Here is a 19,066-nt window from a genome sequence, read left to right as displayed (position 1 = left end):
TCAGTCCCTCTAAAACTATCTGAGCGATCAGGCCAGAGATGCTTCCTCAAGAAGTTTTATCATTCTCATGGGTTTTAAGGCTTGTCAGTTTAGCATTAAGTGATTTTAATCAATTCAAGTGCAAGATGGTATGAAAGATATCTCAATGCACTGTCATAGATCGCCTCAGTGCACGCACACACCTGAATCATACACATATGGCAAGCCAAAGTATTCATATATAGGGTTTGGTATCATTTAAATTTTATTGATTCTCATTCCAATTCTGCTTATCGATTGCGATTCCAATCGATTTCTATTTTCAATTCCAATAAGATAAAAAATCTAATATAAAAGTTAATCAAACATTTATTCTGTGTCTTTTTACAAAGCATTGTATTGCAGCTGAATAGCCTGAGAAAATATCAGCAGCATTCAGAATTTTGCAGCAAAAAGAACTACATTAATATAAATTAAAAATATAACTGTGTTAAAAATGTAGGAAACAGTAAATAATAAAATAGGAACAAACAAGGCATGCATTAATAGCATAAATATATACAACTGAACCAAATGTCATATACAGAAACTGTAATTAAAATTGTAAAAACATTCTGCATAGTTTTCTTTTCATAAATAAAATATATATTAATTAAAAGTTATTAAATACATTCAGTCAAGGTCAGTGAATGATTTTCTTTTGTTCTTTGATTAACATTAATGACAGGCAGTGTGTTTATAGGCTCCTGTCTCTTTAAAACCGAACACACGCAGTGCTAAAAATACTGTGCATGCGTTTTCCTTCTCATCTACGGAGCCCCGCACATGGCTTGCAGTCAAAAAAGTAGGCTAAATCGTGCGCACAATTTACTATTTCACGCCCTGAATTTATAAATTGTCCACACGACTTACTAATTAATTCCCTCGATTTGTTAAATCGCGTACATAATTTATAAATCGAGAGAATTAATTAGTAAATTGTGCGCAGGATTTAGCAAATCGAAAAAATGGGAAGATCCCTCCAGTGGATGAAGCTGTGGCTGCCCACCTGTGCCCACCTAGATGAAGCGGGGCACAGCTTGGCCACATTTAAGGAGTTGCCCTGCGCACTACTAAGGGCACTACCCAGGCTATCGGATGTTCGTTGGCCAGCTTTGTGGTATTGGAAAGCCACCTCTGGCTGAATATGACAAAGATCAAGATTGCAGATAAAACTGTTTTCCTCGACTCGCCTGTCTCCCCTGCTGGTCTCATCGGTCCCGCTATGGATGGGTTCACGGGTGCTTCACCGCTGCACAAAAAGGATGCGCATGTCCTTCACTCAGAGGTTAAATCAATGCTGGTGAAAAGGGCCATAGAAGTGGTCCCCCCAGCACAGAGCGAGTCAGGCTTCTACAGCCGGTACTTCATCATCCCCAAAAAGGATGGTGGTCTCAGACAGATCCTCGATTTAAGACATCTGAACCTTGCCCCGATGAAGCTTACATTCAGAATGATCACTATCAAGCAGATTCTCGTGCAAATATGAGGTTATTTTCCCTGGATTTGAAAGATGCTTTACTTACACATCCAGATAGCCCCCCATCACTGAGATTTGCTTTCAAGGGAGTGGCTTATCAATACACGGTCCATCCGTTCGGGCTGTCCCTGGCTCCCTGCACGAAGTGCATAGATGTGGCTTTCTCCCCTCTGAGACAAATGGGAGTTCGCATGCTGAATTACCTCGATTACTGGCTCATTTTGGCACAGTCATAGGCAGAGCTGGTGGCTCACAGATCCCTCCTCTTCAACCACCTAGACTGTTTGGGGCTCAGGATCAGTTTTTCCAAGAGTTCTTTGTCCCCAAGCCATCATATCACGTTCCTGGGGACAATTATTGACTCAACCCATATGAGAGCCATATTCTTGCACAGAGGTGTAAAGTACTTGAGTAAATGTACTTTGTTACTGTACTTAAATATTTTTGTACTGAGTATCAAAAATATAAGCAACTTTTACTTTCTACTCAACTACATTTTTGATTGATACTTGTACTCTTTACTCCACTACATTTGAACTGACACTTACTGTTACTCGCTACATTGTGTTTGTGGACGTCAAGTCAACTTTATTTGTCGTGGCTTATTTCATTTGTGTCATGCTGTGTTCACACCAAACGCGAATAGAGCATCTGGCGCGAATGATTTCAATGTTAAGTCAATGCAAAGGCGCGTTTACGCGCGTCTGGAGGCCTCGTGGCGAGAATGAAGGGGCTGCACTTTTCGTTCCATTGACTTCCATTCATACGCATGCGAATGCGTCAGACCGGAAACGCAGGCTCATGCGAAAATTTTCGCATTTCGCTGCGTTCGAAAGTTCAAGTTTGGTGAACTCTGACCTGCGAATTTGCATCATGTGAAGTCTTGTGTCCAGTAGATGATCAATACTGCGTGACCTCTCTGTACAGAAATAAAAAAATGAAGGAAGTGCTAATTTTAGCAGCATCCTATTTTATATAATACATATTTAAAAGATAATAAAAAAAGAAGCTGCATGGTTCACAGGAACAGGAACAGGAACAGATGGTACATTTAAATGAGGACACGTTCTATAATTTTTTTATTGTTAAGTGTGTATTTATAGAGAGAGAGAGACGGAGAGTACTATATAATAAGACGCTTTCGACGCCGTCGCAAAAGACACAGTACAAGCACAGATAAATCCATGTTGTGATAACTGAGGGGAAACCGTTATATCTTGCTCCCGCCCATATTCGCAGCGGCGTCCGAAATAATTTTGCACGTTCAAAGGCTAGTGTGACCGCACCTTGAGACGTTTAGCGCAGCGAGGAAGACGCGAATGACGCAAATTGAGCGTCTGGCACGATAGGCGTGTTACACGCGAATTGTTCTTATGTGCATTTATGTGTTTGACGCAAATTCACGTTTGCCGCCCAAGTTGGAAAATTTAAACTTTGGCGTCACTCATTCAACACGGAGGAACAACTGATGTTGTCAGTGAGCAGTCAACCGGAGCTTTATGACACAAGTATCACACACAAGTTCATATTTCAGGAATAAAAAGGACCTCACTTGGAAGAGTGTGTTGTAAATACATATTTAACTTTTGAGTCACGTACACGTTTACCGCTGTTTTTTTACAACTATTTCCCCCTTATATAGCCTACAGCTACTTTTCGCTAACAAGATAAAGTGTTTATTCAGAGAACGTGTGCAGGAAAAAGTGGAAAAGGCCCGAGTGCTCGATCAACATCAGCCATCTTGCAAACAGACAACCGCTAGTACTCACCCCTTCCACAAGAAGCGGATTTTGCCTCAGACGCGCGTCAATTTCGCTTCAAACTTTTGCTTTCTATGCACGTCTATTTCGCTCTAGACCCGCGAATGCATTCAAAATGTTCAAGCAGCAAACTAGACGCGGTAGACGCGAATTTGACGCTCTATTCGCATTTGGTGTGAACACAGCATAAGAGGCGATATCGCCATCTGCAGGTTATTGAAGGTACTGGATGTTATTTGCCTATATGTTCTACTCCGTTGTGAATGTGAATTAGCAGCCTGCCAAACGACAGGTGTTTCAAGTAAATTAGCAATGGCTGCAGCTACTGATGAATCCAAAGCCAGCACATAATGCAGTGCCAGCACTTATGATAACCAACCCTGGCCTTATTTGAAAGAAATGTTTTCATTTACCGGTGTACATAATGACTCTTACATAATGCAGTGTCTACTTTGTTTGCCACGAGCCATGAAAATAAGTGCTTTTAAGAGTTCATCATCAAATTTGAGGAAACACATTGAGGTAAGAGCCTATTTAGTGCCAATTTTATGTAGATTTAGCCAAATTAATATATATAGACCATGTTTGACTTTACAGTGGTATTGTAAGCATTGCAGTTTGTTAGCAATACCAAAAATTAATACAGTTACTCAAATAGTTAAACAAAAACACTGCAACAAATTTTTTGTGCATTGCGAATGAATGTAGTCACTGAAATCTAATGACCTATATGGGAAGTCTGCTAACCAAATATAAATTGTGCATCAGGTGTATTTAGCTGTGAATTTGTGATTATTTATCATTTAATTTATATGTATTTTACTAAGTTGAAATATAACACTGCACCTCGGTTTCATTTTTATTAGAGAAAACATCCAAACCACTTGAATAACAACTCAGAATTGACCTTGACCTCTCAGAAGAGAATATAAGCATAACTATGGAGCCCCTGACAAAACAACTCAACATTGGAGAGACCAAGTTAATTTCTCAAGCAACCGTTGATAAAGCTGTACTGAGATTCATTGTATGCGGTCTCCAACCTTTCAACATGGTTGAAAAAGATGAATTTAAGGGCCTGATTCGTGACTTGCAGCCTGACTCTACTGAATGGTCATGATCAACCATCTGTTCCAAGATGGGGTTAAATGCAGGAGAAAGCTGCAGGAGAAATGAAGAAAAGTTGAACAGAAGCCATGAGAATACATCTGTACAACCACCGATTGCTGGAGTTCAAGATGTCGCAGCTTTATAGGTATGACGGCGCACTGGATTGACCCAGACAATCTACACTGATGCTCTGCAGCACTTGCCTGTCGACAGTTAAAGGGGTCTCACATGTTTGATGTACTTTCTGCTACGATACATGAAATACACTCTGAATTTGAGATCCATGAGAAAGTTGTCTGTATAACAACAGAAAATGGATAAAGTTTTTTGAAAGCATTTCATTTCTATGGAGGTGAGAACATGGAAGACGAGGATGAATCTGACACTCAAGATGAGGAGAAATGTGAGGAGATTGAATATATTGAGGTTACTGAAATTCTAGCCATGGATGATCTTGAATTTCATTTGCCCAAGAACCAACGTTGTGATTGCCATCTTCTGAACCTGGTTTCCACCATGGATGTTGACACTGCTTAAATGGATGAAACATACAAAAGGTTATCAAGATCATCGTTCTCCAAATGTTGGGCCTTTTGGAACAAGAGTGGCCAGTCCAACAAAGCTGTAGAGATGATGGAAGAGAATTTGTAGTTTGCAGTTTATCCCCATGTGAGTACTGTTATAATGTAATGACTTTTCTTTCAGATAGTTTCTTTCAGAGACTTTATGCCTTTTTCCACCAGCAAAAGTGAATATTTGTATGCCATCAAGGCATCCTGAATTGTCAGATGAAATAATGGATATTTTCTTAATATTAATTCAAAAATGGGATACAGGAGGGGTAGCAACAAATCACTTCATATCAGTGCAAAATGTTCTATTATCCTATGATGTCTATAATGATTGAGTAGCATCTATATTTTGCAGTATTCAGATACTTTAAATAGTCTTAAACAAGGTTTTTCTTTTATAGGTTCACTCTTGCAGAAAAAGTCTTTATTGGGGAATATGTCACCACCATGGCCCCTGTTGCCAAAGTGATTAATATCTTGCAAGGAGAAACCAGGGGATGGCTTGTTCCAACTCTCAACATCATGGTTTCCAAACTAAATGAGCCAAGATATTCATGAAACCGTGCAAGAGACTGGTAGATGCAATCCTTGCAGGTGTGAACAAGTACTTTGGTGACATTCTCAATGATCCTGAGCTGATAGTGGCTGCAATCCTGCTTCCAAAGTTTAAAACCTATTGGACAACTGATGCTGCCATCCTCAAACTTGGTTTGTTGACAGGCATATAAAACTAAATGAAATGCAGTGATATGCTAATTAGTGCAGATTTGTTTGCAAACTGATTTTGGAACTAACAAACATTTAGATGAAATAATGGGTGTTCTAGTATTGCATATAATTTTTGGGACATTTGGGAATATTCTATTTACTTTTATCAGTAATGTGTGTTTTTTTTTTTTTTTTTTTTTTTTTGAGCTGTGGAATGCTGAGACAATATTTGAAACTGGATAAGTACACATGAGCTTTATATTTTTAAAAGAACTAAAAATGCTTTTGAATTAAATTGTTGAAGAAACATTACTAAATGTGTATTATATTGTAGGTCTTGACTTCATAAAGGGAAATATGGAGGAGACCTCTCAGCTTACAAGTGATGCCACTTCTTCAGAGGAAGAGGATTTCTTCAAGCCATTGAAGTCATGCCAGGCACAACAAGGACCAGCAGTGCTTAATGGCTATTTGATGTGTGCTGTTGATGACATGGTTTTCCTTCCCACCTCTATAGAAGTTGTCATTAAGGCTCAACACTCCCCTACCTGCATCTGCTGCTTGTGAGGGACTCTTTAGCACTGCTGGCCTCATTTAAAGTCCAAAAAGAGCTAGAATAAATTCCAAGAACTTTGAAAACCAGCTATTGTTAAAGTTGAATGAAAATATTGCCCCTCTCTGAGACCGAGAGGTACATTATATCAAAGTTAACTCTGATTTGAATTTTTTGTCCATTTTACTGAAAATACCTTTTGTGAAAATGTTTTACTCATGCCTTTTTTTGAACACTTGAGTTTGACTTGGACAGACTTGTTTGATCTGTGTTTTGTTCTGCCATGTCGAAATATTGAGGTGTTTGATTTATTTTCAATATTAGGAGGTAAAACCTCAAAAATAAACTTTCTTGTTTTTCATTGACCTACAATATCTCTTTGTGTTGAGGACTAGTGCATCTTTGAGCCAACATTCAGTACGAGTAAAATACTTAAGTACTTAAGTCAAGCATGCTGTGGCCCACGACTGGCCCAGGCTCCTCCTTTATGCTTTTCCCTTGATAGATCTGATCCCCCAGGTCATCAGACGAATCAGGGAGGATACCCACAAGGTCCACCTAGTAGCCCCTCTGTGGAGGAGCCAACCATGGACCTGTTGCAGCTGTCACTAGCGGAGCCATGGCCAATCCCCTTGAGATGGGACCTCCTCTCTCAAGTGAACGGAATGATACGGCACCCCAGACGTGAGCTGTGAGCTCTCCATATATGGCCTCTATATGGGAGTTTGTAGACATCCCAGAGAGCATCATGAATACCATATTACAGGCTAGGGCTCCATCAACAAGGCACCTCTATAGCCTTAAATGGTAAGTTTTCACCTTCTGGTACACAGCCCAGGGTGAAGACCCGTTCAATGGTGACATATCTCAGACATTGTCCTTCCTCCAATACTTAATGGATAGGGGTCTTACTCCCTCTAGCCTTAAAGTCTATGTTGTGGCTATCGCAGCCTCTTATGCTCCTATAGCTGGGCAGTCCGTGGGTAAGAACAACTTGGTTGTTTGGTTTCTGAAGTAGTCCAGAAGGCTGAACCCTCCTTGCCCCTTCACAATCCCCACATGGGACCTATTTACGGTTCTTAGGGGCCTCAGAGAGCCACCCTTCAAACTGTTCAGACTGCAGACTTACGTTCTCTGTCACTGAACAGCTCTGCTAGTGGAGCTAGCATCAGTTAAGTGAGTTGGTAGACTTACAGGCACTCTCTATGAGCCCTTCTTGTCTTGAATTCAGGCCTGGCGACTCCAAGGCACAGGTATGTCCTGAAGGTTCTCTCCACTCCATACAGAGACCAGATTGTTGTTCTCTCTGCACTTCCTCCTTCTCAGGATGATCAGGAGTTTAACTTACTCTGCCCTGTCAGGGCCTTAAGAGCCTACATTGACCGTTCCGCCTAATTTCGACAGTCGGAACAGCTCTTTGTGTGCTTCGGAGGCCACACCAAAGGTCTTTCGGTCTCGAAGCCTAGGCTATCCAGATTGATAGTGGATGTGATAGCTCTCGCCTACTCGTCCTCTGGGCTCCAATGTCCGATAGGAGTTAAGGCACACTCCACAAGAAGCATGGCCTCCTCGTTTGCGTGGTCTACTAGTGTGTCTGTGAGTTGGCCGGCTGGGCCTCGCCGTACACGTTTGTCAGGTTCTACAACGTGGATATTCCTGCGCTACAAACGCAGGTCTTGTCAGCATAATCCCACCGTCATGGTTCGTTTTTGCTTGTTGTCCAGCCTGGGATCAACTGTGTCTGGGTCCTTGGTGTTAGCTTAAATCCCCTACATATTCTCAGGCACCTTGGCGCCAGAACTGTAGGAGGTCAGTAAGATGACTGCTGAAACTCCCTCCCCTGGTCTGGTATACTTTACATATTCGTTACAAGCCCTTCTCAGTGCTCTGGGCTACTACCCGGTCATCCTTCCTGATAGCACGGCATGATTGTATTGTCCCTGTAGCATCTTAGCCTAAACAGCTTACGATGCTGTCACGACCGGTGATACAAGGATACACGGTGAGAGATTCAATTGTGGTTACGTCTTTATTTAAGGGGCAATCCAAAGAGAATAAACAGTCCAGGCAGGGGTCGATACCAAACAAAACCAAATCAAGAATAAACAAAACATGAATTAGACAAGGACACAAGGCTAGGGCACGATGACTGACGGACATGAATTAACAAGGACTCCGTGACACATACTAAGACAGACCGGGTTAAATACACAGGGAGAGACAAACGCTAATGGGGAAATGACTGAGTGCAATGATTAATAACCAGTGACAGCTGGGTGCAATGATTTAGGCAGAGACGTGAGGAATGTGGTTAATGAAGTGACAGACACCATGGGAAAAGAGGACATCTAGTGGATACCCAGGGAACACAACCCAGACACTGTGACAGGACTTTTCCCCGTAGTGTATTAGCCTAACAGTTTACAATGCAGTACTTGTTCCGTATCTAAGGGAACCGAGGTTATGTTAGTAACAAAGTACATAATTTTCTTGTGTTCTCGACATAAAGTCGTTATAACAAGAAAACAACTGGTTATGTCGAGATAATGAGAAAATTAAGTCGTTATAATGAGAAAATAACTTATGTCGACATCACGAGAAAATTATGTAGTTAAAAATAATAATAATGCATGGCCGCTTAGAACTAAAGTACATCTGTCTTAAAAAACGTAAAAGATATTTTATTTTTACATTAAGTCGAGGCGATTGTCCACGCTGCTGGTGTCACCACATTCTTGACAAAGATCTGGCGCGCTGCTTAAGTTACTGCAGAAGGATTATAGGAATACATTGTTTTAAATGTATTTTAATGTTATTGGTTTTATTGTAGCAGCATGTTTGTAATGTTTAATCGCCAATCAGTCTACATCTGACGCCCATTTTTGTTATGATAAACACACTTTAAAAAAGTTTTCTGTGACTCCAAAGCACACGTCAAGAATGTGCGTTTTTTTTATAATAAACAAATCTCACAACAACGATGTGCATTAAGATGCAATCTGCACATTTCCAACACACGTTTTCCAAGACCCCAATGTGCAGATTAAGAATGCGCTTTATGGCAATTCACACATAGAAGGGATGCATGTTTGCTGTTCGCTTTTGACTGGTCATTGTGCAATCAGATGCACGACCAGGCGTATAAGAATCAATAGTGTAGCCAGGAAACACAATGTGGGTGGGCCCAGAGAAAATCAGATGGGCCTACCCTAAAATGCATCTGTTATCAAAATAGGCCAACACAACTACACCTGCTTGAATACATCACCCTTTTAATCAGAGCATAAGCCTGAAATTATGTCATCATATAGTTATGTTTTTAACACTGCTTAAGAAGAGCATCAGCATGGGGGCCAAACCACACACACAAATGATAGTGTTTAGTGCTCCGTACTGTTCACATCCCCTCAAAATTTATATGTTATAAAAATTATGGGAGACACATCCCTCTCATATTCTATGACCGTGGGCATGCATCACAAAACTACCTTCTCTTCATCATTATATTGCAAACAAGAATCAAGAAAAAATACAATGTGTTTTTATAGGTCAAGTATTATAATAATTGCAACAAAATACACGGCTACCTTGTAAGGGAACTGACTGAGTGGTCCTGACTGACAGCTACGATGTCTTCACTAAATTATATTCAGTGATAATATTATGATGTAAATGTTCTTTATATATGTAAATGTTGCCTTTTATAATTTATTCGCTGTTTGAATAACAGTGGAAAAATAAAATAATGAAATCATTTGTAGCTCACAAATGTTTTTATTGAACTGATTACGTTAAACACAAATTCAGTAGCGGCTCCTGAATTTAGGTGGGGCAAAATTCTGGGTCATAGTGCTATTTTATAATAAACTCAAGAAAGCTAAATGTCTTTATAGTATTGTTTGGCAGAGATATAATGTCCTAGTGTTATTCAGCCTGTGGACGGCAAGTTAATGTTGACTGACGGGCTCAAAGTACACATATCACACTGTCAAAATAGGGGTACTATAGGGGTACTGTAGGAGTCCATTTCTGTCCCCCAAGGTACAATCTACACTAACGTACCCCTTAGGGCTTATTATTGGACCTCAAGATACATGTATGTACCTTTTTGAGGGTCAATAAAGGTACATATATATTCCCAAGCCTGTGCCAAGGGTACAAAAACTGAGGGTAAAGCCCCAGTGACAAGCCATTGTATCCCTAAAGTTACAGTTATGTACTTTATTTTCTGAGAGTGCATGTTTTGAATGTTTAAATTTATATATATATATATATATATATACACACACAAATTTAAACATTGAAATACTGAACAGAAATTGGAGACTGAAAAATGTAAAAATCCCCAGACAATGCAACTTAAATGATATCGTCTCAGAATGTTTATTTAGAATGTTATTGTAGGAATTTAAGTAAGCAAACGAATATCATGTTTCATCTCAAAACGAGCATTAAACAAACAAAACATTTAGCTGTATATTATAGTTTCGATATATAGTTTTTTTTTTTTTTTTTTTTTTTTTTTTACGTGAGAACATTTAAATTTAAGGATTAACACTTTCATAAAATGTAAACACTAGGAAACACATAGGAAAAACAGAAATGACAATTACTTACTGATCTGATGCAAATATTTAAAGCTGAAGCTGACTGATGTCGTCTTGGTCTGGAGCAGAGGATGACACGGGAATAGATTTTCAAATCTCTCCCGTCCCAGTCCAAAAAAAAAAAAAAAAAAAAATCCCGTCCCTTCCCGTTTCAACCCCGGAAGAATGACTCCCTCCCACTCCTGTGTTGTATTTTTTGTTGTCGTTGTTTTTTTTTTGTTTGTTTTTTTTGGCCGGGATTTGTCATAGCAAAAAATAAATATGTTTAAAAATACAGTACAGATCACAACATGCCTACTTTAGTTAAATAAATTCAAAATTTAATTATTTTATTTTTTATTTTATTGAGCTGAAAGCCATCTTAAACGCACACTGCACTTCGCACACATTAAATGATGTCATCCATGCTAACTCAGACGTTTTTTATTTTATTTTATTTTTTATTAAATTTTTTTTTTTTTCATTTGAATGTAGACATTTCACTCTCCTTAGATTTATTTTTCATACATAGAGTTTTGAAGTTTGTAGCTCAAGATCACATGACCGAGACAGCAGAAAACGCATCTTTGCTTTTATTATTTTACAGAAACACAACATTTTTGTTGTTATTCTGAGTGAACACAAATAAACGTATACAGATATTACACTAATATTAGTCTAACAGACTTACCCTGGAGTTGGTTCACCCTCCACCTATGCTGAATCATTTTAAGCGGTTACTCAGTCAGCAAAACAAACAAGAACACAGACACAACTGTACCAAATGAAGCGGGCAGTCAACTACAAAGAACTGAAACAAAAGACTACATTTTGAGTCCTGTGAACAAGTGACCATTCACACCGAAACGGTTTTAAGTTGTTCACTTGTTTTTCACTAGCCTATATGCAGGGGCACTGCACAAGATCCCGGGCCCTATGCATAGGCAGTTCTAATGGGCCCCCCTCCCCTTAAAAATATATATTCCAGGCTTTTCAAGGGCCCTTTCTTCCTTTGGGTCCCTGGTAATCAGTACTGGTTTTACCCCCAGTCCGACGCCCTTGCCTATATGAACATACGCTAGTCTTTGACCAGTCGTTTAAAGGGTTCAATTTACATTCTGCTTTTGCATTGCTTTTTAAAGGTTCATGAGAATTTGCCAGTGATTTATAGCAAAAATGATTATACATGGCTATATTTAAATAAAAATTGCCGTGCTGACTATGGTTCCTTCCCTGCCCTTTAGGGAAGTCATGGCCTTGTGGTTAGAGAGTTTGACTCCTAACCCTAAGGTTGTTGGTTCGAGTCTCGAGCAGACAAAACCATGACTTAGTTGCCCTTGAGCAAGGCACCGATCCCCCCTCCCTGCCTCCCTGGGTGCTGTTAATGCATAAATGGCTGCCCACTGCTCTGGGTGTGTGTTCACAGTGTGTTTGTGTGTGTGTGTTCACTGCTCTGTGTGTTTGCACTTTGGATGGGTTAAATGCAGAGCACGAATTCTGAGTATGGGTCACCGTACTTGACAGTATGTCACTTCACTTCATAAACAGATTCCTCACAGCTATGTATATGTGTATATACATATTCACGACATACCCTGCATACATACATACAAGCATACATATATATATAAAGGAGGCTTGCTTAAGATCCTCTTCTGGCCCCATTTTTCTGATGACAGGTCCACATACAATTATTTTAAGAAAGACTACTTTTTAATAAAAGCTGTACTGTCGAATAAATACTATGTTCAGTTAGACTTAAATTACAGGTGTGTTCTCAGTACAGTAGGGCAGTTCAATAAGACATATTGTGACCTGTATTTTATGTTTTATTATTATATATGTATAATCATTCAGAGCTTCCATAAAAATAAAACGATTAACAAGTGCATAGACATTACCCACACATAAACACTGATATAGCCTAATAAATATCTTGTTGTAGTCATCTTATTAATGGTTACAGGATTAACAGACAACACTCGGAGAAATAATTTGTGTCAAAACACATACTGTTACTTGCATACATGAAAGTAGACAAGCTTAGATACATTATAATAATCACTGAGCCACATAAAATATGCATAGATAAATTATATAAATGAATAAAGAGAGACATTAGTGTAGCAATCATTTTGAGGGACTAATGGGAATCACTTTTAATAGCTCTCATTAAGTGGTTCCAGCCCACAAAGGTGTTGATTCGTCTGAATGGAAAGGTCACGATAAGAAGTAGCTTTTGACTGGGATCCAAAGAATCAGTTGTTAAGGTATAAATGTTCAAACAGAAGCGCAAAATGAAAGATGATCTTTTAAATCTACTCTGCTGTTAGAAGTGGCTCTGCTCTTTAGGAGACCATATGCTTATAACTCCCCTGCCATCCAGCAGGGCAAAGAAAGGGTACAGCTTCTCACGAAAATGTCCAGTGAAGGTGTAGATGTGTGATTTGTTCTCTGCATTGTAGAACGAAATCTGTCCCTCCTCGTAATCGATGTATATTCCCATCTTTCGGGGCACCAGCAGCAGTGGGAGTGTTGTTTCGGGATTGGTGCATGCGAAAAACTGTCGTGTGCTGCGCCACAGGACCCAGTAACCAGTAGAGGGATTCATTGGAAAGCGGCCATGCCTTTTTGATGAAGCGGTTGTCACTCCAACTTTCCAATAACCATTGTTTGCAAATTCCACTTCCCAGTAATGACGGCCCATCATGTAGCCCTCCCAGCCTAGGACACAGGGCAAGCTATCAAATCGCTGAGGGCTGAAAGGCAGATTGGCCTCTGTTTGACCCTCCTGGACTTTCTTGTGGTCATCAGAGAGCTGCAGCCAAGGTTGGTTGGTCATAGGATCAAGAGTTACATCAGCTATTTGACAGAAAGATGTGAAGGCATTAGGACTAATGCATTTAACACTTTGTTAAAGCTGGAGTGTGGTGTTATTTCTTTTTTTCAGGAGACGTGGGTATGGGTCATATTTAAATATTATATAAACTTACCTTTTGAACTCAAAATCCAGTTCCATACTGAAAAATAAGAGAAAAATATTGTAGACTTTGTTTAGACAACACATTTTAATAATCAACTGATTAGCTTAGCAACTTAATCATCTTTCTTTAGAAACTTAATCATTTTCTCAATATTTTTTTCCTCTTTTGGCAAGTCATAGAAATGCTATCATTTTTTAATATCTCAAATGTTCTCCATGGGAGAAATAAAAGTAATAAAAGTAATAGTTTTTATAAAAGCAATAGTTACCTGAATTAGGGATGTATCGTGGCATGCCTGTTTGACAAAAAAAAAAAAAAAAAAAATCCTTACAAAATCAGTATTAATATACTTTGTGTATTAATACTTTTCAGTGTACTTTTCAGCTTTATTCACATAAGGTTAGATTTTGGATCCCTCACCAGCTTTCCAGGTGCGTTGTTTAGCTGAAAGCCATAGATGAGGAACCATGCCCTGAAATAAATATAAAAAACATGAATTAGCAGCAAGCAATTTTAATAAAGGTATCTTATGAAACACCCTCTTATACTGTACATTAGGATTAAAACTACATGATGTATGATGTATTTACAGACTTTGTTGTTTGAAGTAACTTATGATTTTGAAATCATTCTGAAATTCTTTTTATCACTTTTAAACAAACAATTAGATATAATGTTTCTCTGTCACTGTTCATACAGTACATAATAAAAGTCTCTCAAAGATTATAATAAATGGTCAACTTGCTGTAAACCAATGCTGCCCAATTGCTCTTTGCTCGTAAACAGCCTGAGTGAAACCTCTTTTTTTTTTTCATCCATGTATTTATCAGCACTATCTCTAAAGCAATTTATTTTTATAGCCTCACACTTGCCCCTGATAAGAAAATATAAAATATATTGCATCCTCTATCACAGGAATGGAACTATTGTATATATGTGAACAAGCGATATTGTTTGTACCCCTAATAAAATAAAGTTTTGCAATACTGACAAAATATTAGTCTCTGGTTTTCATTCATATAAGCACCATTTCCTCATTTAAATGGCACCACTTTCCAAAACATTCCCAGTATTACACGACACCACTTCCCAAGCACAAATAGTGACAGAAGTGCATTCATAGCCATCTAACCTTGCCGTCTTCTTTCAGCAGACTCCAAGTGATGAACTCCAGCAGTGGCATGAGGGAAACCAGCTTCTTCTTCTTCAGCCCCAGGAGACGTAACAGCCGTGCCAGTTCATCTCCCAACACTCCAGAGCTCTGCATTTCGACAGAAAGAACAAATATAACATACTTTGCATCACTTCTGATGATCTTATCCATTAGGCTAGTTAAATGTAAATGCACGGAATATTAAAGTGCCATTTTACAAGACAAACTAATTCCACAAAAGCAGAAAACCATGACTGGACTTAGGACAACTTAATGTTTTTGTGACAAATGGATAAGAGATCTGATAATATAGATATGCATGCTGTCCCACCTCTGACACACTCTGAATCTCTTTGGCCCACTGCGTGATCCTCTCATGTACAGCCTCACTCTGATCTTTATCCTCCTTCGTGTCCACCTCTTGATCAGTCCTCTCCTTTATCCACGGATGCTTTTCAGACAGCTGGGTTGACACAGGAACAAAGAAAGCTCAGTTTGAGCAAGCCATCATATATGATGAACAGAACCCTACGATTGAGACTTTTGTCTTTTTTCGTATAGTCATTTTCACCTTGTCTACACTTTGAAGCTCGCTGGCCCACTGCAGAATAAGCTTTCGACTCTCTTCAAGACTGCGCTCAGTTCTGGGGTCTGTCTGACGCTCTGCTTGTCTGCTGCACCCTTCACCAGGATCATCCTCGTTCTGTAAATCACAGACACACATTTATGGATTATTAGACGATATTAGATATTAGCAGTTGATTTTGGATATTTGATTTGGCATGCTCTCTTCCTCTATTTTTACATTTCCCATCATCTAATGCTCACTTCATCTTTAAATACACTGAAAATAAAATTACACTTTAAATGTAATTTTTAGCAAATTTCTAAATGAATATCTATACTGTAAATTATAAAGGTGGGATACCTAAATTTACTTAAAGCATTTAAAAGGATTTTTAGTTAGTGTTTTATCATTTGTTTATTTAAAACTAAATAATAAAGATATTATTTTCATATTGTCTGTTTATTGTTTATAGACCATACCATGACTACAAACACTGAATTATCAATATTGGCCTAAAATCTGTGTATCCTTAAACTCTTTCTTCTTTTGCCATCTCCAGATGCATTTTTTGTTTTTGATGTCAGAGACAAACTGTTTATTAAATATTTCCAGGCATCATATTCAATGCCCTTGCAAGGCCTTTCTCTCTGAAACTTCGAAACAGCCATATTAATGTAGACAAATTGATAATGTATTTGAAAATAAATAAATGTTATATTACAGACATTAAAAAAATTACTTTCTTTTATGCTGTTATATAAAAAGAAATAAAAATAACTGAAATATTATTTGAAAACTGTTCACCACATACATAGTGTGATAAGGCCCAGAATATCACATGAAGAATTACTATGTTATTGATATAGGTGTGTTATTGGTTATCCTGGGCAAACATAAATTTATCATCTAGCATCATACATTTCTCACGTGGCAACACTAATCATATGATAGCATGGATAATAAAAGACATTGATTGCCACTGAGTTTGCACGCGAGGAGAGAGAGGAGTTTCCCAAGAAACTGCTACTTAGGCTGTGAAACACATTTTCCTCTTTATATAAATAAATACATTTACATGTGCGAGCCTGGTCTTAAGTTGCGAAAGTATATTTTTAGCAATAGGCAAAAAAATACATTGAATGGGTCAAAATTATAAATTTTTCTTTTATGCTAAAAATCATTAGGATATTAATCAAAGATCATGATCTATTAAGATATTTTGTAAATTTCCTACTGTAAATACATCAAAGCATAATTTTTGATTAGTAATATGCATTGCTAAAAATTTATTTGGACAACTTTAAAGACGATTTTCTAAGTACTATTATTATTATTTTCATCTTCACATTATATTCTATTTTCAAATAGTTGTATCTCGGCCAAATATTGTCCGATCCTATTAAACCATACATCAATGGAAAGCTTATTTATTCAGTTTTTAGATAATTTTTGACACTTAAGACTGGTTTTGTGGTCCGGGGTCAAATATATGCGTAAATATTTATATATATATATGTTTTTTTTTATAGTATACTGGTAGTAAATAGTAAATAATCCATGGCCTACCTTGCAGACTTGTGCCACCTGTTGCTTCCAGTGGTTTATGAATCTGATGCACTCATCCAGGCTCCGGAGATCTTTCAGGCCTTGCTGACGTTGCCTTTGCTGGAAACAAACACATAATAATTACCAAGAGTGTGGTGTACAAGTTATTGTGATCATGGCTGAACATTGATCCACTTTAACATCTGTGAGTCAGTTAGTAATACCTGTGAACGGGTAGAAAATCCACTACTGTTCTTGAAGGTGGGGGCAGAACTGTGGACCTGAATATCTTTCTCTGATACTGTCCAGCGCACGGCCCCAACAGAGTTACTCTGCTTCTGGAGCACTGCGGGCAAAGTGGAAAAGAAATATTACTTTTGAATGACTGTGGTTCCAGTTTGAAATGAATGTAATGTGTTACAGTTAAACAGAAACACAAGCATGCACTACAGACAGCTCTTCTTGTGTTATATTAGGAAAGAGAAAGAGAACATGTATAAGAGCCATACTGTTGTCCTTCAGGATGCTCTTCAGAGTCTTTGTCTGTTCACCTATACAAGAGACATATTTAAAAAAGTTTTTTTTTTTAGATGGATGTATTTTTATTTTTAATGCAAATTAACTTAAGTGTTATTATATTTGACTAAAAATCACTAAATCTGGATGATGATGAAAAGCATAATAATAATCATTATTAAAATATTCCTGTTGATCATAGGCTTGATTCCCAAGGAATGCATGAACTCATAAATAGATTGAATGCAAAATAAGACATAATTGACATAATAAAGCTATGCATGACACTCAAATGAGACTTACCCATGATGAAGTGTTGGGGAGGCAAGTGAACACTGAGGGTGTCTGGCAAAACTGAACGTTGGCGCTCTGTCATCCCTATTTTAAGCTGCCTGCATTCTGAACTTTGGACCTGATTATTACTGTCATGACTGTATGAGGTGGAGAGCAGCTACGTGCTGAGATATGGTCTTTCCCGGCAATGATTCAGAGAGCAGTCAAAATGGCATGATGCCAAAAAAGAAGAGTGAATACACTCACACATTGCATTGTCATGCATTAGCTATCATGCCACATGTGCATTTACTGATTCACTGAACACTCTCTAACAGATTGTATGTGGAGTTGTTCATCAGATTAACCTTTTGCATAATACTCAAAGATCTCACATTTTGTTAGCATCATTCCTCTGCATGTTTTTTTTTTTTTTTTTTTTTTGATGGTTATATGACTGTAAAAGGGTTGTATAACTATCCAAAAATGAATGCTATCCACATGTGAGAGAGTTCAGTATTATAAAAGTATGATAATTTGATCCACTGAACGGAGCAATTTTGCTCACTTTAAATTCCCGAAAAGCCAATAGAGTAAGTTCCTGCATGATATTCATTTGATGACAGTTCATATAAATCATTTCTAATTGGTGTTTGGTCACAAGCAAGTATTGGTATTATCACAGCCAAACATGTAATGATGCTTGACCTTTCTGAGGGGAATTGTTGATTATTGCAGCTGCTGAAGACACAGCTACAACATTATTAACAATGTTTTCACACCGTAAAATTCCATAAGGGTGAGATGGAAAGATTTGGAAATTATTTTGGTGGTAATTGACATTTTCCAACTTTTAACTTGTGACTCTTGAAACTGTCCACGTTCCCCATGTTTAGTTGAATTTTTCGTGTTAACCAAAAAATGATTTGAATGAATAAACTTTATTGCTTCAGTTAAACTGAATTTGATTTGAGGTAGCAAGCAGGATGCAGAATTGTACTTAGTATTTTAATTTAAATAGAATTAAAACATAACTACAAAAAAAAAAAATCATAGAACGATTATAAGCTCTTTCAACTTATTTAAATAAACACAGTTAAACTTGCACACAATGTGTTTTATACACAAACATTTAATTTCTAAAAAGCCACGAGAAGACATTTATACTTATTTGACATTTAAATTTCATTATATGTAATTTAATTTCTAGAATTGGGGGGGGGGGGTTAAAAGTGTTTAA

The 19,066-nt window shown here is 37.9% G+C and overlaps 2 protein-coding genes across 2 annotated transcripts in view; both read right to left on the bottom strand.

Moving 5' to 3' along the window:
* The window catches only part of LOC113056097 (major facilitator superfamily domain-containing protein 8), a 33,878-nt gene extending 22,930 nt beyond the window's left edge, over window positions 1-10,948 (bottom strand). Inside the window, exon 1 of the mRNA XM_026222585.1 lies at window positions 10,819-10,948. The gene's annotated coding sequence lies outside the window, so the exon portion shown is untranslated. The remainder of the gene's footprint in view (window positions 1-10,818) is intronic.
* Window positions 10,949-12,585: 1,637 nt separating this feature from the next.
* On the bottom strand, window positions 12,586-18,845 carry LOC113056095 (nuclear factor 7, ovary). The gene is made up of 11 exons (XM_026222583.1): window positions 17,857-18,845; window positions 17,547-17,588; window positions 17,262-17,383; window positions 17,059-17,157; window positions 15,496-15,627; window positions 15,256-15,387; window positions 14,904-15,032; window positions 14,192-14,243; window positions 14,040-14,066; window positions 13,781-13,807; window positions 12,586-13,649 (listed from the first exon to the last, which is right to left on the bottom strand). Exons 1-11 carry the CDS (start codon window positions 17,927-17,929, stop codon window positions 13,117-13,119), a joined length of 1,368 nt encoding a protein of 455 aa, XP_026078368.1. The 5' UTR covers window positions 17,930-18,845; the 3' UTR covers window positions 12,586-13,116.
* Between the last annotated feature and the right edge of the window lie 221 nt (window positions 18,846-19,066).

This window comes from Carassius auratus, chromosome 37, assembly GCF_003368295.1.
Source record: "Carassius auratus strain Wakin chromosome 37, ASM336829v1, whole genome shotgun sequence".
Classification (NCBI taxonomy): Eukaryota; Metazoa; Chordata; class Actinopteri; order Cypriniformes; family Cyprinidae; genus Carassius; species Carassius auratus.
Note: the sequence above shows the minus strand (reverse complement) of the source record. Positions and strands in the feature narration are given on the sequence as shown.